The 24,834-nt window shown below is 36.6% G+C and overlaps 3 protein-coding genes across 3 annotated transcripts; 2 read left to right on the top strand and 1 right to left on the bottom strand.

Annotated features, from left to right (window-relative positions):
• The first annotated feature begins 3,523 nt into the window (after positions 1 to 3,523).
• Positions 3,524 to 6,347, top strand: LOC108055597 (COMM domain-containing protein 4). The gene is made up of 4 exons (XM_017138990.3): positions 3,524 to 3,619; positions 5,523 to 5,663; positions 5,722 to 5,953; positions 6,114 to 6,347. The coding sequence occupies exons 1-4, from the start codon at positions 3,617 to 3,619 to the stop codon at positions 6,332 to 6,334; spliced, it is 597 nt and encodes a 198-aa protein (XP_016994479.2). The 5' UTR covers positions 3,524 to 3,616; the 3' UTR covers positions 6,335 to 6,347.
• Positions 3,676 to 4,283, bottom strand: Lk (Leucokinin). The gene has a single exon (XM_017138991.3). It carries the CDS (start codon positions 4,254 to 4,256, stop codon positions 3,777 to 3,779), a length of 480 nt encoding a protein of 159 aa, XP_016994480.2. The 5' UTR covers positions 4,257 to 4,283; the 3' UTR covers positions 3,676 to 3,776.
• Positions 6,348 to 12,302: 5,955 nt separating the features above from the next.
• Positions 12,303 to 13,030, top strand: LOC108055565 (male-specific sperm protein Mst84Db). The gene is made up of 2 exons (XM_017138943.3): positions 12,303 to 12,378; positions 12,443 to 13,030. Exon 2 carries the CDS (start codon positions 12,532 to 12,534, stop codon positions 12,931 to 12,933), a length of 402 nt encoding a protein of 133 aa, XP_016994432.2. The 5' UTR covers positions 12,303 to 12,378; positions 12,443 to 12,531; the 3' UTR covers positions 12,934 to 13,030.
• Positions 13,031 to 24,834: the final 11,804 nt, after the last annotated feature.

The raw sequence follows: 24,834 nt of genomic DNA on the forward strand, positions 1-24,834 counted from the left end.
CAACAGACTTACTGCGAACACGATTGTAAAATAGGAACACAAAAACTCACATCAAAAATAATCAACAGGAAAATGCTTTTGAAAATTTTCCACCCCAACCTGCGTTTTATATGCGCAAAATAAAGATCACAAAAGTTCAATGGGTTTATCGGCTGCCCTCTTACAATTTTAGCTGAATATTGTAGTAGTATTTTGTAGTATTTTACGTCAATTAAAGGATTTGTTCTTATTATTGTAGGAAACACGTGCCTGACCAAGTGACTTGAAGCGGAAAATACTTGGTCAGTTAAAATTTATTTATTTTAATTTATTTATTTTATTTATAAACCTTTATAACTGGTCGCTTGAAAAGGTTTTATGGAATTGCAAAAAGTACAACAAAAGTGAAGCAAATATTTCCGGCGATAATGGTTGCGAACCTTATCTGATCAGTTAACGCCCACTAATCAAGCGGATTGTAAATTAATCAAAAACAAACCAAAAATAAACTTTCCGCTAAGTTGATTTTCCTTAACTTTTGCGGTTTGTTGCAAGTATTTTTCAACGCCTACACAGGTTTTCGGGAAACGACACTTGACTACAAAATGAAAAAACTTAAGCATATTGTATTTACACTAAATATTTAATAAACTATTGTTATTATACAATTTTTTTATATGATGCTGATAAATAATTTTATCGTAATCATGTATTCCCACCCACAGGCAACTCTTTTAAAAAATTAAGTTAATCTCAAATAAAATAAATTTTAAGAAATATCCAAACAATATTATTATTTAAGTGAAATTTTCTATATATTTTATATTTGGCGAATAACAGCCAGCTATATATTCAATTTAAAATTTTAATAGGTTCTAATTTTAATTTTAATTATTTTACCTCGGTTGGTAATATTATTTCTGTGTGTAGGAGTAAATTAAACTCAGCGAGCTTGTAACTTAATTTTACGGTTGCTCAGATTTTTCTTTGGTCCGCAATTTTTCTCTTTTATATTTTCCAACAGACATTAGCTCTTATAATCGTGCGTTGATTAAGAACAAATTTGTTTTGTGGCGCTGCGGAGGGAGATTAATTTGTTGTTGCCAGCCGGTCGTGCGACCAACTAAAATAGCAAATAAATTCCTGCCGTCTCCCTTCCTCTTCTTGTCTTCAATGTTAAGTTCAATGACTAAATTTAAAATTTGTATTCTTTTTACTTTACTTTTCGTTGGTTCTCCTCGAGAATCACCGGACAAGGTTTAATCAGCCCGATTGTCTGTTATCAGCTCTATATGCTATGATGGCCTAGTTTCTTCATCGTTTTTCTGGAAGATGGTGCAAATGGGAGGTGCAGAGGTGTGATCCCAGGGGGAAGGTCAATTAATAAATTTAATAATCATGAATAATGCATATGAAACGGAGCCACATAAGCGGGGAAAGTCTGGCTTGAGAATTTTAATAAATTGGTTGGGAATTATTATAGTTTATTTTAAATTGATACAAAACAAAATTAATAAATTTATAACTGCAATATAAAGTGTATATAGATCGATTTTTTTGTATTTATTTTATTCACAAGATAATCGAGCTCAATATTTATTTATTTTATTTTGATTTAATTTGATTTTTATTTATTTTCGCACATTTCGTTAAATTGCTTTCGCTGATACACTCTGGCAAGCTGTGTTGGTGGTCTTAGACTGCCGAATTTTAAGTATTTATTAAATACGCCATAATTGCGAAGTCTTTTGTGAGATTGCAGTAATGTCGGACCAAAGCAAGTGGACCTTAAAATTGACATATACCTGTTGCACCTGCTGATCGACTGATCGGTTAAATGATCAGGCCTAGTTCCGCTTGGGGGGTCAGCAGATCAGCGATCAAAGGCTTTAAATAGATTCCCAAGGGCTTACCGAATTCTGAGTTGTATTTTTAGATGGAACTTTGCCTTCCGGATTTTGTTATTGAACGGCAAGCGATCACGCCCACCTAATCAGGGCCGATAATCGCGTTAGCCCAGCAAAATCCCCAAGATTCGCAGAGCCCGGGTTTCCAGGCCCTAATCGGGACTCAGGTCTGTCGTTGGCGCCGCTGTCAAACAGGCTGGAAAAAGTCGCTCACGTTGCTCGGATTCCCGGGCATATAGTATGACCACTATCAGTCAATTTAACGATTTCGAATTTAGATTTCTGGGCAGGCTGGGGGCGATTAGTTAACATTTGTTTTCAGCGTGTCCAGCTATGGCAAAAAGGCCCAGAGCCCGAGACAGATGAGATAATTATTGCCGCCTGCACAAACACACACCCTCCTTTTGCGCCTAGTTTGTATTGATATTTATAGACAAGGTTTATGGGTCTGTTGTGCCCACCTCCTCCGATCTGGGATTATTATACCCGCCGGACTCTGCCTGCTCGAAGGCCTCGAATGTTGCTCCGAAAACTGCCGAGATCGGCTTTATTTCAATCGAGGCGATAGGCGGTGCAGGTGGATCCCAAGTGGGGTTCAAAGGGGTGTGTTTTGGTGGGCGTTCAGGTCCCAGGTCCCGATTGCCCGATAAGAGCAACAAATGTGTTTAGATAACGGACGATGACAGACAGAATGTTGGCACAAACAAATTATGCAGCAACTTTTGAGCTTTCCTTATTATCGCATTCCTTTTTTTTGAAATGTGGAAAAGACGTAATAATTATAATAACATTTTTGCACGTAATGTCAAACATTCCCAAACTAGTCTATTGGAATATTAAGGATTTTCAGGATGTACATTATTAGATAGTTGTAATATACACAGAGAGAATTTTTCAAGAAGACTGACGTTCTCAAATTAAGTATTTGTATTCTCAATTTGAGGAAGTACTGATTTTGTGGACAACTTTTGAAAAAAAAGCCTAATACTTTAATCTTATTGTTTATCCCTTATTTGTCCCCGTTTTTTGAGAAAAAAATCTCGAAAAATGACTTAATTCCATGGTATATTATTTTAAAATTTTGTACTCAAAGTGAGTATTTTTACTTAAAGTGAGTACTTGGTTATATTTTGAGTAAAAAATTCTCAATTTGAGTGCAACGTTCATGAAAAATTCTATCTGTGTACCAAACACCATTATGACATTTTTGTAAAGACAAAAACGTTTGAAAGTAGATAACAAAAATATAATGATTGAAGATATGCTGTTAACCAATTAATTTCCTTCTAAATAACTTTATTTAACTATGTTTAATTGAATAAGTATTTATTTATGGACCGATAAACATATGTTACGTATAGGACGCCATTTAATTTTGTGTAAAGTATTTATCTATGGACAATAGCGATAAACATATGTTACGTTTAGGAAGCCATTTAATTTTGTGTATTATTTTAAATTATTAAATAATATAAATTTAAATAAAAGGTAAACGATTTTTTTCTATTCAATTGGCGCCAAATATTTCAAAATGTTTCTTACATCACATTTTACTTTACCTTCTTCATGTAAAATCGCTGCAATTACTACAGAGTGACCGAACTCCCTGCAAAATATCGACATTACCGATGTTTGCATCCATGTTTCTCCACCTCTATTAAAAACAAAACAAGCAAAAAATTAATTATTTAGCTTAGAAAATCCCCAAACCTAAGGACAGCAGCAGCAACATGGTAAGTGACCAATAATTCACTAAACAACCCCAGGAAAACACCAATTTAGCCGCTGCTCGGTTTGCAATCTTCGGGTTTATTTAGACACTGATATTAAGTAGAGGACTTCAACTTTGGCTGTTCACACATTTTGAAGGGAAAACGAGACGTGGGAGTTTTAGTAGTCCGGCAGGATCGGAGGTTCCGGCGACCTCTTGCCGCCCCACGAGTGGAACCGCTGCTTCTTGCCCAGGACCACGGAGTTGCGCTTCTCGTCGCGCTGCAACTGCGACTTGATGCGGCATCTCTCGATGACGGCATCTCGGATGATGGAGGAGAACTCCGCGTCGCCGAACTGGGCCATCAGGAGGCGGAAGAAGGCCCAGATCTCGCCCCGCTGGGAGGTGGGCGGTGGGGCGTAGTGCCGGAAGAGCCATCCCTCCGAATCCGCATCCTGACCACTCGGCCGCGCGTTGTAGGCATCGCACACATCCTCGAAGCTCAGGATCGCCTGCAGGATGAACCTGCGGTACTTGGAGAGCTGCAGCTCGCAGGTTCCCAACTCCGAATCCGGTCCAGAAATCGGAGAGGGCAGACTAGCGCCGTAGATCTCACGGCCCAGGGCCAGGAACAACATCCACAGGACTATCTTGGCCATCTTCACCAGCGGTTTGAGCCGTCTTAATCCTCTCGGCCAACTGCGTTGTTTGGCGTCCCGAAACGCTGCTTATATAGCCACTCTGAAGCCGATCCGTAGACCCAGTCACCACCACTGCCCACCCACCAACTTTGAAGTCCATAAAATAATTATAAAACGTTTGTCGTTCGCATTTTCTAAGCCGTTACACACGTCGCTAAATAAATACGAGTGCGTATTAATAAGCGTCCCTACGTTTTCCACACTTTTCCACGCTTTCCCCCCCAGACAATGGCAACAAGTGTCATAAATTTTCACTCGCTTAGCTCGCTTTTCCCCGCCCGAACTTGAGTTTATTAATCCTGCCCAGAGATAAACGTGACGTGCACTTGAAACTGAGACGAGCTCCCCAAACGAGCCTTCCTTATATGGGAGACTCGTCCCCGGAAAATTAAGTTCCACCCCGTTCAACCACCCACCCACATTTCGCTCACCCCTTTTTTGTGCTCGCCACTTGTACAAATTGCTCGCTGATTAGCAGGCAAGCGTATGAAATTAATCATATGCAAATATCGTCGACTTTTCTTTTCCTTGACGCGACGTTGTTGCTGTCGTGGGAGTTCTTGGGATCTAGTGTTATCCCTAAAGGGTATCATTAGTTCGCAGGCAAGTTCGCCGCTCGCGTGAGTCTCGCATTGTTGACCCAAATTTGGCTAATTAGCTGTCTGGCCGTCCTTTTGTAGGAAATATGGAAATATAAAAAAATAGTTGCATATTAAAAAAATTACCTTTAAAAATTTTGTTTTATATCTATTTAAGAAACAGTTTTTTTTTAAAATAAATCTTTTGTGGATAATTAACGAATAATTTAAAAAAAAATTGTATTTCACAATATTAAACTGATGTAGCTTACCAGCTTGCAAGTCATTTTTTTAAATGAATTTTTCAAGTAAGAAGTACATCAATAATAAAGTACTTTAAATTTTTTTAATGTTAAGTATCGACATTCTTGGTAAATTAAACTAAAATCAAATCAGGAGAAAGGAAGTCTAGTAAATGATATTTTCAAGGGTATTCGCAACTCCCACGAACCTCTCTTTATGCTTTCTTTAAGAGTTCTTCATTTGGCTCAAGCCCACTTGTTGAAGCGTTCTGGTCTTTAATTTACTTGGAAACGTGATGGGCTCACTTGGCTGTGGGCGTTTTTCCTAGAACCCAAAGTAGGAAGAACTTAAATTATTCTCCCCTTTTTGCCAATTATACCTAAATTTCACTTGACCTTTATAGAAATTCCGCTTCTGTGGCGAAGGCGATTGTCCCGACTGGGTTTTAGCTGAGATCATATCCACTCTCTCCAATTTGACCATTGAAAACTTGGAACAACTCAGCGATCTGGTGGCCCTGCGAATTTGTGGACAGACATTTGAGGTTTGTAAATATTGGTACATAAATATGTGAAAATATTAATAAAAGGTTATTTTTGCAGGAATCGAAAATAAAAGCGTTGACATCCACACTTACTAATGAGGGTAAAACCGCTGTGGCCTGCATACATTTTATGCTAACCAACGCAGCTCGCTATAGCTGCACCGAAAGTATTTTTGGAGAAGAGATTCAGCAATTGGGACTTCCTAAGGATCATGCTGCAGCCATGTGCAGAGTCCTACAAAAGCATTCCGCTGCCATTCGCCAAACGCTAATAGATAAAGCATTCAAAAGTGGGTTGAACTAATATATTTATACACATATCAATTTGACTTCGAATTTAAATTTTGGAATCAACAAACAACCTTTAAGTTCAAGATTCAGAGCATGGATAAATATATTTATAACTATAATTAATTTTCAGCCATATTTAATAACTTTATTACTTTTTAGTTAACGAACTGCAAAGCGTTCGCAATATAACTACGCCTGGACGAATGCCCCCGAATTATACCACCTTGGAACTAAAAATCTCGCAAGAATTGGTCGATGGCCTGCCAAAGGACACCACTCATGTTATCAACATCGATCGCGCCCAAGTAAAAGCTCTGCTGGCGGAGCTGAAATTGGCACGCGACGTAATGCAGAAATATGAGAATAAACCAGATTCCTAAATATGCATTATAACCATTTGAGTTTTCAAATACTTATTGGAATATTTGCTCAATTTAAAAGACCCTGTTTTTCACCATACTAAGGCACCAAGAGAATGGTTTGTGTCGTAAAATTTCCACAACCTTTTAAAGACAACACATAAAAACGATAAACAAGGAACTACCCGCGGTTGGCCTTAAAAAGCGCCATCTATCGGTGAAGATAGTGATTGGCGCGGCTAAGTTACCGAGGACTCCTCAATGTTAACGTAATAACATCCTCTTTGTGGATCTTATCTTATGAGAATAAACCAGATTCCTAAATGTGCACTAAAACCATTTGAGTTTTCAAATACTTATTGGAATATTTGCTCAATTTAAAAGACCCTGTTTTTCACCATACTAAGGCACCAAGAAAATGGTTTGTGTCGGAAAAAGATCCACTACTTTTTGAAGAAAATACATAAAAAAACGATAAACAAGGAACTACCCGCAGTTGGCCTTAAAAAGCGCCATCTATCGGTGAAGGATAGTGATTGTCGCGGCTAAGTTAGCGAGGACTCCTCAATGCTAACGTAATAACATCCACTTTGTGGATCTTTTCTTATGAGAATAAACCAGATTCGTAAATGTGCATTAAAACCATTTGAGTTTTCAGTTACTTGTTAGAATATTTGCTCAATTTTAAAGACCCTGTTTTTCAACATACTAAGGCACCAAGAAAATGGTTTGTGTCGGAAAAAGATCCACTACTTTTTGAAGAAGATACATAAAAAAACGATAAACAAGGAACTACCCGCAGTTGGCCTTAAAAAGCGCCATCTATCGGTGAAGGATAGTGATTGTCGCGGCTAAGTTAGCGAGGACTCCTCAATGCTAACGTAATAACATCCACTTTGTGGATCTTTTCTTATGAGAATAAACCAGATTCGTAAATGTGCATTAAAACCATTTGAGTTTTCAATTACTTGTTAGAATATTTGCTCAATTTTAAAGACCCTGTTTTTCACCATACTAAGGCACCAAGGAAATGGTTTGTGTCGTAAAATTTTCACAACTTTTGAAGAAAACACATAAAAAAGATAAACAAGGAACTACCTTAAAAAGCGCCATCTATCGGTGAAGGATAGTTATTGTCGCGAGGACTCCTCAATGCTAACGTAATAACATCCTCGTTGTGGATCTTATGTGGTTCCTGTGTGGAGTACGTTCTTACTCTACATTTTACTTTACTTTACTTTTTACAAGTAGTATTTAACATGAGGATCGCATGTTAATTTGGGTAAAATTTGGGTCCCTTTTAAGTTGATCAACACTGAAATTCAAAATTATGGCGCGAAGCCTTAAAAGAGATTGCAGTGACACCCCCTTACATACATTGTTTTATGAAACGAAAAACATTATTTTAAACCAAAAAATTATGTAATTTGTATTAAAATCAAAATCTTCAAACCTCAACTAAATCCTTAACTTTTCTCAATAAAATCAGTAACGGAAAGCAACAAACTGTTAAAACCCGGAACGTAACACAGCGTTGAGTACGTAATCAAATTCCCATTCGATTGGATATCCAAAAAATAACGTATATAATTTAAATTGTAATGAAGTTATGATGAATACTGGGTGAAATGATGATAAAATTGTGATGAATTGATTTTGAAATAATCTTAAAAACAAGAAAGGAACTTATCTTCGGCCAGCCGAAGTTTATATACTCTTGTAGGTACTTAAAATGTTGTTTTTAAAATGTCAAAAATCAAAATTTAATACACTCTGCAAGGGTATAAAAAGTCAAGCAATTTGTTTTATATTGAATTTTATGTTTTGGACTACTTTTTGTGTTACTTGAATACTGGGCCTAATTGAAAAATCTCAGCCATAAATGTCATGAAAGGCCAACCACAGATTTAACCCTTTTCGCTAAATTTTTAACCCAAATGAGAGCACTCACATCGTTTGAAATGCTCCATGAACTGTGTCAAATTTAATAAACTGGCCTGCAGCATTTTTAGTGTCCATGCAGCCTGATTATTAATTATAGCATAACGTGCGGCGTAAATAAAGTGAAATTTGTTAATAAAAGGCCCGGAAAAAGTAACCCTTTTCGTGGAATCGGGGTTCACCTTGCTCCTGTTTTCCACATTTGCTTATCATCCGCTTTGGCCACGGCAATTACCGTCGCATCCTTTGGCCATCTCTCTGCTTCCGGTTATTAAAATTATCTGCAGTGGCCAAAGGGAGGTGGAAAAAACGTAGAAAATTTCAATTAAAAGTATACAAAAAATAGGAATAAATTAATTTCACTTGCTTGCTCTTTCTTTCTTTGGTGGATTTTCTAATTATGAGCTTTGGCTGCAGCAGCTGCGGAGGTTAAAAGTTGCCTTCTTTTTTATAGCAAATTTTGTTGTATTATTTTTTCAATTAAACTTGACCATGTCAAAAGTGAAAAAAGACGGAGAGAAGTCCGCGACATTTTTTGATTGCTGCGTTTTGTTTTTTTTTGGTTTATTTTCCCCATTTTTTCATTTTATTTTCTGAATTTTTTCTGCTTTTGGCCACATGTTGCTGACACTTGCAGCAGTCGCTGGGATCCTACTTTCCATCGCTCTCGAAATTTTTATTCCACTTGGAACTTTGATTTATGATGCCCAAGGAAAGAAACTCAGCACCGCCCCCTTTGGCATTGTCACCTGTTCTTTAATTAAATTTTCCTCAAGGTCTCAATGAACTGCTGCATTGATTTCTGGCCCTCTCTCCAGCAGGGTGCAAATATCATATCCGAAGGTAAATAAATGTTCCACGTAGCTCTGTTCCAATTACCCCGGCAACTATTTACTCAGCATTTAGTTGGCGGTGCCTCGTTCTCATTTCCGACCTTCGTTCGCGCAAAATGATATCTAAACATTCGTCGGTATGGGTGTTTGGCGCAAAATTCGTGTAAACAAGGCGGCAATGTCAACAGAAATGGTTCACATAATATGGTAAGGAGGTGAGGTAATTGGGGGAGGACCGGTCGGCAGAAACTTGTCTGTCAAGAGGAGTGGGTAGATGCCCAGAAAGGGTGGATTTAGCAGTTTTTAAAGTTAAAAACAAAAAATAATAATTCGAAATAATTAGTTTTAACAAGAAAGGAAGTTAACTTCGGCCAACCGAAGTTTATTGTATAGTCTATTGATGCTGATCAAGAATATATATACTTTATGTGGTCGGAAACGTCTCCATCTGACTGAAATAATATAATACCCTCTGCAAGGGTTCACACACTTTAATTTTATAAATAATCTTATTTGTAAATTAAAAGTCTTGCTATTCTCATATTTAGCAAAGAATTTTAAAACCAATTTTTTTATGAAAGCTCTCAGGTTTAACACAGGTAAAAGAAACATAGAAAAATTGTAAAAACTTTTTAATAGCACCTTTAAAATTACAAGAGGAGTTTCAATGAGTTCGGGTCAGAAAATAATAAATGTGCAATATAACCGGACAGGAAAATATTAAATTTCTTTGATCCGATCGGTAATCTTAAATAATGTTTATACAATCCAATTCTATGTAAGTTAGGACCGACCCTCGTTGGCATGCCTTGCCAACCTGGGATACCGCAACCCACAACTGATTCCGTCTGGCAACGCCCAAACATGTGTAGCGTTATGTCAGCAGAACCCACCCACCGATCCGGAACGGAACCCACATCCCCACCTCCGCAACCATCCTAAACATCCTAAGCATCCTGCAAAAGGCTGTCGCATTACGCGCCTGTTACCATATCTTTACAACTGTATCTACAGATCGTCCCCCACGCACTTGTATGACAAAGCACAAAACTTAAAAACCTTATGCATGTGATTTGAGGGGTGATTTTGTTTGGGCGGAGGACACAAGTGTTGGCCTTTTGTCTACGGTTTCGGTGGTGGAGGCCGGAAATCCTTCTTGTTGCTCGGTTGCTTCCGTTCCGGTTTTTAGTTCGTCGATGATGCGATGTCGCACCCCTGCTATGATTTTTGGGGTGGTGGTTCGCCACCCCCTTAAATGTCCTTCGTTTATCGAGGCAGACGGGGGAATATAACTTTTTGACTTTTTCAATTTGACTCTCTGTGTTTTGGGTCTTCCTCGACGGGTTACCCTAGGCGTAATAATGAAATAAGCGTTTCGCTAAATGCCTACGTATTTTGCAATGAGGGAAAGCGGGTTTGCTTGTCGGGTGGTGTGAGTGGATCTCATTCAATTAATTCGATGGGATTTTGGTTTAAGAGCTCATTGTGTGGGGAAATGAATTAAAGAGATACTACTGGCGGGGTAACCACAAATGTATTCAAAGAAAATTGTACATAAAAATAATACAATTTATTTATAGAAATATTAAATTAAAATATTTATAAAAATTATAGTTAATAAAACAAAATTGAGTATTGCCATATGAACGGAAGCAATTTTTTTTTTAATAGACTAAAAGAACCTTCAACCCAAAGGTATTGTTTTATAATTAAAACAAATTTTATTTAACAAAAATGAAAACAATTTAAACTAATCTATATCTACAATTTAACATAAGGCCTTGAAATTTAAGGTCACCAACTTTTCTCTTCTTTTTAAATTTAAAAACATTTTCAGCACCCAATCGAGTATTCATATGAACTGAAGACTTCTCTTGCCCCGCCTCCCAAGTGGTCACACCTGAGAGCATGGCCAAGTGGGTGGTGAAATCCGCCGCTCTTTTCCCCATAAGCTGGTGGAGATTGACTGCTCCACATTAATCAACGCATAAATTTAACGCATTATTATTTATGTTCCTCCCACTTGCGAGCACCGCGCGCTTGTTTCATTTTCGAAATAGAAATTGTTTTACAAATGTCACGCGTACTGAAACCAACCCCGGCACCTTCCATTCCCTAAAAATCTCTGCAATGCTGAACAAAATAAATGGCGCTAAAATGATTCAATTACCCAGAAACGGAAAAAGAGCAAAGAAAAACATTTTTTTTGTTTGGGGAACAGGTGGCCCGGCCAGGCGACAAATTCTTGGGCTAAAATTTTTAGACGTGTTTATTGGCGGGCTGCAGTGGGGGAGGGGGCGTGGCACACACCTGTGAAAATGTAATAAGCGAAAATAAGATTTTAATTGCCAGCGTTTATGGGTCGCACCGAATGCCATTTTAATGCCTTTCAGAAGTTTTTGCTTAAATTGATAGATTTTTGAAACTAAGTCATAGGATATATATTAAAGATCCTACGTTTTCAGGTACTATATTACACAATAGATTTCTTCAAGAGCAACAAAATGCCCCCTGTTCCTGAAATATTGCAAACTGATGTTCTAATTGCCGAGTGGATTCATTAGTTGGTTCTGTTGTTCTATTTGACTTCCTCCTAGTTTCAGTGAGAGCTTCGATTTCTAGCTACAATTGCCAGTTTCGATTCCTTGTTTGTCCTGTTCCCTGTCGTCTTTGGAATGGTGCGTATCCTGAGTATCTGTGTGCTTTCGCTTTGGTTGCATCCACTGGCAGGCGAGGCTAATGCGCAATTCCCACTTACCCATTACCCATCCCCAATTAATTCACGCTTCGTTAGACCCGAGGGAAGGAGAAGGATACTACAGGGTTATCCACTGCCCTTCCCCCAGCTTCGACTTCATCCTCCTTACTTTTTTTGGTCGGTTTACTGCACTTAATTTAATGTTGTGCTATTGTCAACGCAAGTAAATCAAAGTTGCGACTTTTATTTATGATTTCATTTATGCGCTTTACCATTAACTTAAGTGGTCTTACAAAGGATGGGGTTGTTGGGGAGGAAAAAATATAAAATAACCCTTTTCGAAATCGCATAAAATTTAAACAATATGGCATTATTTTAGAATTTTTAATAGCGTCATTTTAAATGGTAAAAAGTATTGTGATTTTCGTGAAATATTTTGTATTTTATCAGTTTTATTGTTGTAATATTTTGTATGAGTTTTATAAGATTTTTAAGATTATTTTTTTAAAAATCTCCATCAACTTTTCATAGTCAAAATTGTCCAGCTCTTTATAAACCCGATGAAGCTATCTATTTTCGTTTGTACGTCTAATGTAAGTCATAAGCTCGCCATCCTGCCCAAAAATGTCCCGACTAGCCAGTTCTAAATCAATTTAGGCGTGAACAATCAGCGCTGGTCCTATAAAAGGAAAATATATAGTTTCCTCGGGGCGTTCTAACATCTCTTTGTATCAAACTCTTTGTAAATGCTCCACTATTGCAACGATCCCACATACGACTCGTCAAAATTCCTGTGGACCATGTGCATGCAAGTTCAACGGTTTGGATGTGGAGTTCCAGTTCCCAGTTCCTGTTGTAAGACCAGTTCTCGCAGCGAAGGGGGATCTTGTCGAAAGCCCGGATCAGGCTGCAATTCCGGATCCTGCTGCAATTCCAGATCCTGCTGCGGACTATGTGGCCCCTGTGGGCAGTGCTCGAGTGGCTGTGCTACCTGCTGTACCTCCTGCTGTGGGATATTCCCCGAAACATGCTGTGGCCCGTGGTGTGAGTCCTGCCTGGATCCTGCCTGGTTCTCCTGGCTGGCCCCCAATATCTGCGGGTCCTGCTGCTTTGCTTGCATGCCCTGCTGTCGACCGAAGTGCTGCTGAGACTTAAATACTGGGGCATTTTTGTGGCGCTGGGGAATTTGTGGAGTATACAAAGAAATAAACTTTATTTAATAAATTCAATTGTTAAAAATTTAAATTTTAATTACTTTTTTATTTTCCAAAAATATTCGTGAAGAAACAAGGGTTAACTTTCAAAAATCTTAGTCTATCAGTTAAGAAAAATTTTTAGCTTAATTGGTATAATATTATTTTTTAGCCTTATTATATTAATATTTTTTTTTGTTTATATATTGTTCTACAACATTAACATTTTTCCAAATAATAAAAATACTTTGTTTTATATATTTTTAAAAATCACATTACATTAAAATTTACTGTTACTTTTCAATTTTAAAATGGTTTCAAATATCTTTCCCTCTTACCAATCTAATAAACCTCACAAGCAGTTCACCTTAGCCTCGCAAATATACCCCTAATTGAATACGAAATACGAGAAAATACAATTTTGATACCGCAACTGGGTCGCCATATTGTAAAACTATAAAAAAGAACGGTATAATTCGTGCAAATCGCAAATCGTAAAAATTGCGCAAAAATTTCCTCGGCGTCGCGGACAGAACCGCAACAAATTGGGCCAAAAGGGCGAATTAGCCAGTGCGGCATAAAAAAAAACCGCATAAAGACGCACTTGCCGGGGATCAGGGCTAATAAAAAATTATAGATTTTCATCTTTGCATATTTAACTTTTATCGCGTGGCAGTTTTAGTCCGCTCATGTGTTTTAGGCCCAATTCAGGTTGGGCTTTGAGGTTGCCTTCTGTTGCGGATTTTTTTGCGGTTTTTATGCTGCCGCAACCTGAACGGGGCATAAAACAAATGTCATACTCAGGACCGAATCCGAATCATGTGTGCTACCTCAGCCTCTTTCTTCCCCGGCTATAAAGATGTTTCGTATTTTTGCATAATCGTCAATTTTTGATTTTAAAAATTCGACAGAATGGAAAAACAGAGGGGAGAGGGCAAACCGTATGCCTGCTGATGTTCTTTGGTCAACAATAAAAATTCATTTTTATAATCCCTACATGTGTTACACCATCAATAGCCTAGGTATAAATATTTATTACTATTTTACGATTGATTTAAGTTTGGATTTTCCTTACCTTTTAGGATGACTGCCCTTTAGCTTATTGGCAAATAATGTCATTGGAAGTCTCCCTACACTCAAAATAAAATTAACCCTAAAGTCAAAGAAATCGCCCTACTTTTGTCTTCAAGACAAACTCGCCCTAAATTTTAGGGTCACATTTTTCTATATTTTTGATTTTTTTTTGACGTCATATTTCTAAATTTTAGGGTAATTTTACTAAATTTAAGGGCAAAAATTTCTAAAAAGTAGGAAATTTTCCTAAAAAATAGAAATTAAAAACAAAACAAAAAAACATGTTCAATCATGATTTTTTTTTGTATATACGTTTATATTTTGTCCCTATATACATACAGCTGTGAAAAAAATAATAGCACCACTAACCCAAAAAAATTTTAACTAGTCACCCTACTCACATTTTTTATCTTTTTTAACTTTTCAAAACGGGTTTTAAATAGTAAGACTAAACATAATTTGAATATGAAAAAAAAATGTTAGCTTTATAAAAGGTTTCTGGACTTATTTAAGAAAATCCATGCAAAACTGGAAAAACATACGAAAAAAATAATAGCACCACTTCTCTAAAAATAGAATAAAAGGTAGAAAAATGACAAATGGGTAACTTAATCTTTAGTTGGCGGTAGCTAACAAGTAAATCTAAGTTTAAAGTGTAAATATCTTTTGCGATTTTTGGATATAATGACTTACTATCGATTAAACAAGTCAGGACCGTACCTATAAAGGAATTGGGGCCCAAAAGTCATGATATATTTTCAAATTTTGTTCGGAAATGATTTAAGACGTTTTAGATTAACTGTATAAACTGTCTTTAAAAAAAAACTCCAAGATTTTTGGCTGTGTTATGGTCAAGCGAGTACACAAGTCACTGTATATTGCTGACTGAGTACTTTCGAACTCTTTCTTTGCTATCCTGACCGTGATCCTGGCCGGATTTTATTGGTCAAAGATTCATTTAAGAAGTATTATGTATTCAGTTTAAGCTACGAATTACTACCGTATTACTATTTACATCATAGGATGATTCATGAACGATGTATTCATCCGTATTGATCTTACTTCAAGAAGGAAAAACAAGCCTATGTTAATACTAGGTCCATGCTCAATAAATGGATGTTTTGGTACCATGTTTTTGGTCAATTTAGGTGTTTAGAAGACACATGACTTATAAAAAGGATTTCTTCTTACCCAATTTAACTTTGCCTTCACACATTCTCATAAGTTTGCGGGCATTCATTTGTAAGTTTTTTTGACGAGCCCTATGCCCTTGTAAATGTGTTTCGCATTTCGGATAGGATTTTTTTTTTAAGTGCATGTTTTATAAATTTGTTTATTAAAGCATTATCCAACTATTAAAATATTCGCTATTATTTTAAGCACGTGTTTTAGTTTAGTTTTGGCCCTGATAAGATTCTTTGTGCTTTGTGATATAACATTTTAGAAGGAAAAATGGGCCAGGACTCGCTTTTTCTGTGTTATCCTTTAAAAGTTTATGCCATTTTTAATAAAGATGATCCAAGACCTAACAAATTGAGCCGGTTTTCATGACCGTTTTCCATCCAATATGTTTTTTTTTAATATTTTTCTTTTCCGACTTGAAAAATTTTTCCACATGTCCTTGTATTGCCAAATGGTAATCAATTTGATGTCTGGATATCAGTAAAAGTTAGTTTTAGTCAAATCTCATAGAATATATCCTTTATACACAAGAATATTAGCGCATCGTAACGTTTTATTTAAAGAAAACGGAAGTGGTGCTATTATTTTTTTCGGCCTTTTTTTGACTTTTTTTCTTAAAATCTGAAAAAATTATATGTAGACAATATTTTCGATATCCGTATCAATTTTTTCAAATAGGTGGAATACTAATCAAGATAATAAAAAACACTTCTTGTATAAAAATCCCCGTTTTCCACATATTTCTTTAATATTAAGAACCTGTGACGAAGTGGTGCTATTATTTTTTTCGCAACTGTACATATGCAGGCGTTGTGTGTCTTGTATATTGTGAATGTTAAAGGTTATGTATTTATTATTATGTATTTGCGCTTGGATTTCTTATCTAACCAAAGCCAAATGTGGTTGTAAATGTGGACTACGGGACTGCGGAAGATTGGGAAATGTAGAAATTATGATTAGTTAATATTTTATCTTCATGAAAAAAACTTACATTTTTACTTGTCCGTCGTGAGAATCGAACCCGGGTCTCCCGCGCGAGGAGCGAATGGCCTACATACTGGGCCATTGTAGCACTTAAATTTGATGTGGCAAACCGAGCATTGTATGTAAAGGGTCAAGCGGAGAATACATTTGAATACTAATTGCATAATTTTGACCATTCGCGTTTTACTTATTTACATACCTATATACATATGTATATATTTATGCTAACGCAATTTATATTATGTGTAGTATATAGTAAATAGCTGAATATAAACCAAATTATTTTCGGTTTACCGCTTGCCATCAATAAAAAAGGAATAAAAAAAAGAGTAAAAAAACAAATTTAAAAAAAAAACAATAAAAAAAATAAAACTAAAAAAAAAACTTTAAAAAAAAAGGTAAAAAATTGTTTGCTCTGGGACTCGAACCAGGGTCGTTTCGATTTCTAACCAAGCGCTTTAACCGTCTGCGCTACGAGTACAGCCGCCCGGCAGCTGACAAGTTCTGGCATTGAACATTTTGGTGTGCCAGAGCATGTGAAAACAACTATTTCTATTTTTTAGAAAAACTTCCTACTTTTTAGAAAATGTTTCTATTATTTAGGGTTAGCTTAATTTTAGGGTTAGGGCACTCATTTTTAGAAATGGTGCTGACAAAATATTTTATTATTTTCGTTTGCCTTTCTATTTTTCAGAAAATAATTTCTAATTTTAAGGGCATTTTTTCTAGATTTTAGGGTGATTTTAGTTCATGGTAACAATTTTCTACATTTAAGAAAAACTTCCTGGATTTAAGGAAAACTTTCTTGACTTAAGAAAAATTTCCTTAGATTTAGAAATAACTTTCTTGTATTTAGAAAAAAGAAATTTTAATGGCGATTTTCTAAAATTTAGGGTTAAATTTATTTTGAGTGTAAGGGCTCTAAAGGTTGATTCAATTTTAAAAGTTTGAAGGTGGAAAAGGTTAATGTTTCAATTTTACAGATTGTGCAGAGATTATTAATATACATTATTAAATATCTTAGAACTGGTATTCAAAATGGAATTATTTGACACAATATCAATCAATTAAATTTTTTTTTTTAGAAATATTACAAACTTTTATTATGGAACAAAAGTTGACCAAATTAAATACCTACATTTTAAAAATTATTATTAAACTATTCTTAAAAATTTAATTTGCTTATCTCAAGAGCAAGTAATCTATAAAATTAATCAAATGGAATCCAATCCATTAAAAATTCTTCAAACAAGAATAGCCATTATCATTATCTATTTCTACCATTTGTTATCCTTTTTAGGAACATTTCATAATAAATGATAGGCAGTCATGTCTTTGGCTATTACATAAAACGTAAATTATCATAAACAAATTAAAAAAGTTCGTGACGTGTCATTTGAAGAGGGGGAAAAGACCAGTTTAACCCCAAAAGACAACGACGCAGTTTAAGGCCCACTCGAAAGTAATAAGCAAAGCCCCGTGGGTGGTCCAGAGACCAGAACGCAGAACCCAGAACCCAGAGTCCTGAATCCCTGAATCCAAGCCCATCGGAGATGATGATGATGACTCGAGGGCCCGGCCGAGCACCAAACGGATATCCAATTGGAACCGGATCCGTGGCAGGTTGAGTGGTTGAGCGTTGAAACGGAAGCGGCAACACCCACTGGGCTGAAAGCGACCCACTGGGACTGGGATTTTAAATATAATTTGTTTGCCCACCATAGCCGGAGAACACCTCGCCCTCCTAAAGGGGTTGGTGTCTCGAGTGAATCTCAGCGGGGCCACCCAAGGGGATGCAGGGTGCGTTCCTGGGCGACCTCAGGAGGGGTCGTGCAAAAACAATCAGTCAAAATTGTTGCCAACTTGACTTACTGAAGGTCTCGTATAATTTTCATAATTTGATTACATTATGAAATGAAAACAAAGTGAATAGGAAAAGTTTCGCACCTCGAAGTTGGAATACTCTAAGATATAGCTATGTTATTTTTCGAGCAACAATTATTTTTAAGCATATGGAAAGGTTTATAAAAAGTGTGTCTCGAGACTCACAAAATGTATCAAAATGTATTTTAAGTAACATTTTAATACACAGATACACACCAACATTTTTCTATATAATAAGAATACACCAACATAATAATAGAAATATGGAGATTTCTTTAAAGCAGAATTATTTTTAAATATGTTTTAATCACAGGTTATAATTATAGACTCTTATTAAAAGGGTATATCGGTACATTTGGCTAGCTATGACTTGGATAAGAATTTGTTGGCCGCTGCCTGTTGGCGAATTGGCGACACGTGACCGGATCACGTGTCCACACCAAACAGGCGGCGTGTCAACTCTCATGTAATCACGGCAAACATGTGGCCTTGGGACTGTCCGCCGACATCGGATATCCGACCGATATCTGATATGATGCCCAATGAAATTGCCATTAAGCGTTTAATAGTTGCCCTGTTGGCAAGTTGGGGGTGGGATGGGTGGTTTGGCCTGAAAGGGCGGAGGGCGGGGCCGATGGGCGTTGTTTTTGCGGTCTGCCGCGTGCCGTCGCCTCATCATTCATTGGTATAATGGTGGATAAGGTTTCGTCCTTTTTAATGCTCATGTAAATTATGCGCCAAAAAATTACAAAATCTAAGCGACGAGATAACAATTTTAAAGAATTTACAATCGCGTGGGATTTTGTTGTGACTGCCGGCAAGCGAAGACCATTAGGGAAACTTTTTAGGGAAAGAGGGTTGGCTATGGCTTTGGTGGATGGGATATGTTTTCCTTCGGAAGGTATTAACTAAACACGTGTTGTGATTTTTTTTTATTATTTGCCTGTATCATAGGTTTTTAAGCTTTATTTTAAAGTCATCAGAGTCTGGGATTATTGACAGAAAATGGGAAATTTATTTATAGATTAAGTGGAATTGTCAATGCATTTGTTGTGAACATTTTTTTGAAACCCGTACTATACTTTGGTTCTCCATATTTCATTCCTATCGTGTTTCATAAGGTATTCTCCCTTGCAGAAGGAACTTAGCCATAAAGTTGCCATCTCGCGACTGCAATCAATCTCAGTCTCGCTGCAGCATTGCGAAGATTAATTAATTTGTATTAACATTTACGCAGCCACCCACCCACGAGCACATGGGGAGCAATAACTGATGTCGGACTATAATTAATCAAATGAATTACATGAGGCAGCCCCTCACGGAGCAATAATCATATGCGTAGGCCAGAACATGGAAATCAAATCAGCCCAGGAAATGCGTTTGCATGTCAATTACAGCTGGCGCCGCAGTGCCTTCCCCGATTTCCCTCCATCCAGTAACATTCAGCTAATATTCAAAGTCAATCGGGCAGGCTCATGAACTTGATGAGCAAACGAGCGAATCGGGAGGGGATTTCCCCAATTATTCATGCCCGACGATTGTATGCAAATCGAATTGCCAAACTCATAATTGGAGGGGGTGGCAAAGGGAATTGGCAGCCTGAGTTCTGCCAATTTCATGCTAAACATGTTGCCATTTGCTTTTAATAGTTGATAAGCCTACACGAAGAAATTGATTTTGAAACGAATTGAATTTTGAATGGGTTCAAAGATATCTATTTCCTTTATTAATATATTTTTTTGGGTGGGTGGTAGACCGAAATTTAGTAACGTCTCAGTATTTGTGTTTACAAATAAATATTAACAAAATACAAAAATTTTTAAAATTGTTAACTACTACATTAAATATTTTTATTTATAAAATACATAAAACAAAAATAAAAATTCAATTAAAATCCAAAAAAAACCGATAGAGGAATTTATACTATTTCTAAGCCCAAGTAAAGAAATTGAATTTTTAACGAATTGAATTCAGAAATGGGTTCAAAGATATTTTCCAACCTCTCTCGTTTTTTACCTTTTGTTAAACGTTGGGCAGGAGATTTATGCACACGCAGCTGTGTGTTGTAATTTTTAGCATTCAGATTCATTTCTAGTTTCATTTTTTTCATGTTCCCCCACTCGCGATTTATTGGTCGCGATTTTTTTTTCTATCTTTGCCAGTGGACGAGAGCGCGCATTGAAAACGAATCACGTGAAATCTAAATAGCATCATAAATCAGAAAATGGCGGCAGGTTGAATTCGACTCGCCTCGAGTCAGTTTTTGGTATTCCCGAATTTTGGTTTTCTTTTTGTTATTTTTTCCGGGGGGTTTTCTTTCTGGCTGGCCAGACAATGATATATGTTGGCCCAAAATGGCGAAACGCGCGCTAGAGCGCCACTCGCATGTGTATGAAAATTGCCAAAAGCCGAGGCACAAAAAAGGAATCCCGATAGACGGCGTTTGATTGCGTTCCCTGAACCACTCAACTCGGCACCACTTTTCCCATTTCTATTTCCATTTCCCGGGGCCGGAGAGGTAACCATCGTGGGTCATTTGCCCAGAATGCGGCCCGATGGCTTGGAAAATGTAAATTTCGCCCGGCCAGCTAGCCCATAAATAAATGTTTGAGGCAAGTGGATTGGTTGGATTTCTAGCGGATAGTTTTGTCCTTGGAGACCGCTGGGGCCATACCTTATACGCCTCCTTTTGTTTATTTATTGACGCCGCGCTGCTTGCCAAATTCCTATATAACTTATGAGAACTTCCGTCTTCCCCCCATGTGAGTGCACTCTTTTTCGCAGCAAATTGATTTATGACATATGCGCTGATTGCCAAAGGAAAATTGAGATCGCGGAGTGTCTCATAAAGTTGGGAAGAATTGATTTTACAGAATTTAATAGGGAAAAAATGAACAAGTATTAAAAACTGTTTTTTAAATTTAATAACCCTTGCTTCAAAGTTCTTTACAGATGGGTGAGAATACTTTTAAATTTGGTTTTCTAAGCTTTCTTGCAAACAGATTTATTCCCAAGCACATACCAAAATTGTTACTAGCACCAACCCTGTATTTAACAAAACAATTCCAATTCTAACCATTTGCCAGTCATGATTTACAACCAGCAACTGCTGCTGGAACTGGGCCTCACATAAAACTAAATTGTTTTATTAATATGGAGCAGTATTACGAGGCTATTACTTAGTCACACTCGCCCCAAACGGCGAGGACCGCTTCATAAGCAGATTAATTATGCGACTTTTGACTGGAAATGGCAGAGTGGTCACATGTGGCTGGCAATCTTGATATGGTCGTGGTTCCTAATTAAACGATAAACACAAGTTGACCCCAAAGTCGAGACCGTTGGCAATGTTATTAATACATAAATCTGAATATTAATTCTTTTCCTAAATGCCCTGCGGGGGTGGTAGGCTCGAATGGATTATGAAGTGAAACCATTTATAAGGCTTTTCAGCCAGTCTTCGTTTATTGTCCGTAATTAGAATTAGAAATTTTGTGTGTGCGCTGCAATTTCCTGCTTTGTCCCCTTTTTGGCCACATGTGTGTAATCAGAAAATTAAACATTGCCATCCAGCATAATGGTTAATATTGAGCCGTATTTGACTTTGACTTTGACTGGCCATATTTCCGCCTTATGGGCGGGCTATTAAAATGGCTTATGGAAGCACCCACAATTAATTGTAAAAGTAGGAGATGGAAAATTCATTAAAAGACTTTTGGTAAATTACATTTAAAAATTCCATGAATATGTCTATATTTTTCTTACATTATAATTTTCACAAACCTCACTCTTTTCAGTTATTTATGTATTTACCTTCACAGCCAACTAAGTACCCGAAAAGTTTTCTTGTGCCTCGCCGCAAGAATACAAACAACTCAAACTCTTTTCGGTCCTTCTCTCATGAACTCTTTGGACCAAGAACTAATTGCAATTAGAATCTGATTTAGTTAATTTGTTTACATTGCGGTAACGTTTTCTCTTACCCAACAGAGAGACAAAGAAGCGAGGAAAAGAAGAAGCATGTTGGCCAAGTTTAAATTTATGGATGTGGCTTATTTTGGCATATTTTTTGGCTAACGAAAACTTCAGACATTTGCGGTCAGGTTTTGTTGGATTTTTGCAAAAGATTTCTCACTTGGCAAGCGTAAAAATAATTTGAGATTTATTGCTAATGTAGATGGTGATTAGGGACATGGATAACGTAATTAGCTAATTGATTTGGGTTGGAAGTGCAGAAAAGCTTATTAAAAAGATACATTCCTATCCAAATTAATACAAGAGTATGATAGGAAATTTTTTTTTTAACGACACTTATATAAATCAAATAAAAACACCTCTAAACGAGGTAAAAAAGTAGTGACGATCGCACCTTCAACATACAAAAGTTCTGATATCAACTTTTGTGACGAAAAATGATTTTAGATGCGACAAAATAAGTACGCTACCTAAAATTTACTCGTTCGGCCCGCTTTAGCAAATATTTAATATCTACACGAATATTTTCTGTTGTAGCGTGCATATTTCAAAATACCTTTTAAACGAGGTATAGCACATGTCTGTACGTTTAGAAGTGTAGAACTTAAAAACTAACGAAATGTAGCTATTTTTAGCTTTTCCCGCTAAAGTAGCGGTTTTTTTAAAAGTCGTAGAACAAAAGATTCCTATATGGAACTCTTAAGTGCAAATTTACTGATTCCATGACCCTAAAATACAGTTCGGATACCCTCACACAAAATTCAATACTCAGGGAGCGTTAGTTGTTCAAGCTGGCAAAAGTGGCTATTTTCGTATAAAAATAGCTTTTAAACGTGACTTTTTACAGTAATGTGTTATATACCAAAATTTAAGGAATCTCAAGGGCTATACAGTTTAAAGTTTTAAAGAAAATCGTTAGAGCCGTTTTTGAGAAAAATAAAAAAAATCTAAAAAAAAAGTTTTAAAAAATTGTCTTTTGTTCATATTTTATAGCATTTAAAAATACCTTTCAAACGAGATGCAGCACAAGTCTGTAGCTTTAGTAGTATAGAAGTTACGGTTTTCCGAATTTTAGCTATTTATAGCTGTTTTCCCGCTAAACTAGCAAGTTTTTCCAAAAGTGGTAGAACAAAATTTTTTTATATCGATGTCATGAACGTCATATCAAATTTTCAAAACTTAAAAAACATGTTTTGGACAAACTGACAAACAGAATTAAATTTTAATTTCGGGAAGACGTAGAAAATCTTATTTTGTATATAACTTTTGAACGGAGCGTCGGATTTTATCATATGACCCCTCATTCGACGGGTATTTACAATAGGAACACAAAAAAAACGTTGCGAGGGGGCATTTATCTCCACCGGCCCCAACAGCACCAAATTTCGAAATTTGCACTTTTCACTTTCACTGCTCTCTCTCCCAAGCCAATTGATTTTATTAAAGTCTTGGCATGCAATCCTTTAAGTTTTCGCAATACCTTTCGATTGGTGTATTACTCATTACGATCGGACTATCACAGCAGATTTTCAATTTTGCGGCTATATATTAGTACACTCAAAAAAAAATTTTAGAAAATCGCCTATGGATTTGCTTTACTGGCGATTTTTTTCTATATTTCTGGAATATTTCTTGAATTTAATGAATTTTGATTAATTGGAAGAAAATTTTCTTTACCAGTAGAAAATTTTTTTATTTTAAAGAAAAAAATCGCCAGTGAAGCAAATCCATAGGCGATTTTCTAAAATTCAGGGCGATTCATTTTCTGAGTGTAGTCGCCTTCGCACACTCTCCTGGTGCGCTTCGTCACTACATGGACTGCCGTCCATAGTGATAACTGTTGAAAAATGTACATATTTTTATTAAAAACCGTAATGTGTTCTCACATTTTTTGATTAGTTCTCACTTAGAATAAACTTTAATGCTTAACTCCCACCGCGATTAATCACCATCTTTTCGAATACTTTTCAACCCGATACACTTGATTTATAACAACTTGCGTGTTTGTCACACTCCACTACTAAATTACGCCGCTTTGGCACACAGATCTAAGTAGGACCATATATCAGGACCGGGTTTCAAAGTGACGTACCCCGTGCCCGTGCATTACCACAAAGTTGCCGTGGCCAAGCCGGCGAGTTGACAAAGCTTTTAGTGTCAGCTGGGAGAAATCTTTTCCTTTTCTAAACCCGCCACCCGGCATACAGTAAAAACTGCTTTCGAATATCCCTTATTTTAATAAAAGCATTCGTTGTTTTAAGTTAATTTATTTGGTTTTTCTGTGGCACATAAAAATATATTTGATTTAATTTTTATACCCTTGCAGAGGGTATTATGATTTCAGTCAGAAGTTTGCAACGCAGTGAAGGAGACGTTTCCGACCCCATAAAGAATATATGTATTCTTGATCAGCATCACAAGACGAGTCGATCTAGCCATGTCCGTCTGTCCGTCCGTCTGTCCGTCTGTCCGTCTGTCTGTTTCTACGCAAACTAGTCTCTCAATTTTTGAGCTATCGGGACAAAACTTTCGCAAAAGTCTTCTTTCTATTGCAGGTAGTATATATGTCGGAGCCGACCGGATCGGACAACTATATCTTATAGCTCCCATAGGAACAATTGGAAAAAAAAAACTTTAAATAATTCTAGCTTCGGTGTTTTTTGAAATATTATCTTCTACTTTTGGGGATGTTATTTTTTAAATATTTGAGAATTTCGAATTAATTATTTAAAAAATCGGACTACTATATCATATAGC

This window comes from Drosophila takahashii, chromosome 3L (genome assembly GCF_030179915.1).
Source record: "Drosophila takahashii strain IR98-3 E-12201 chromosome 3L, DtakHiC1v2, whole genome shotgun sequence".
Lineage (NCBI taxonomy): Eukaryota > Metazoa > Arthropoda > Insecta > Diptera > Drosophilidae > Drosophila > Drosophila takahashii.

Coding starts and splice junctions, on each gene's coding strand:
- LOC108055597 (XM_017138990.3), top strand. Junction 5,664..5,721: donor TTTGTGGACAGACATTTGAG/GTTTGTAAATAT, acceptor TTATTTTTGCAG/GAATCGAAAATAAAAGCGTT. Junction 5,954..6,113: donor AATAGATAAAGCATTCAAAA/GTGGGTTGAACT, acceptor ATTACTTTTTAG/TTAACGAACTGCAAAGCGTT.
- Lk (XM_017138991.3), bottom strand. CDS start 4,256: ATGGCCAAGATAGTCCTGTGGATGTTGTTCCTGGCCCTGGGCCGTGAG.
- LOC108055565 (XM_017138943.3), top strand. CDS start 12,532: ATGCTCCACTATTGCAACGATCCCACATACGACTCGTCAAAATTCCTG.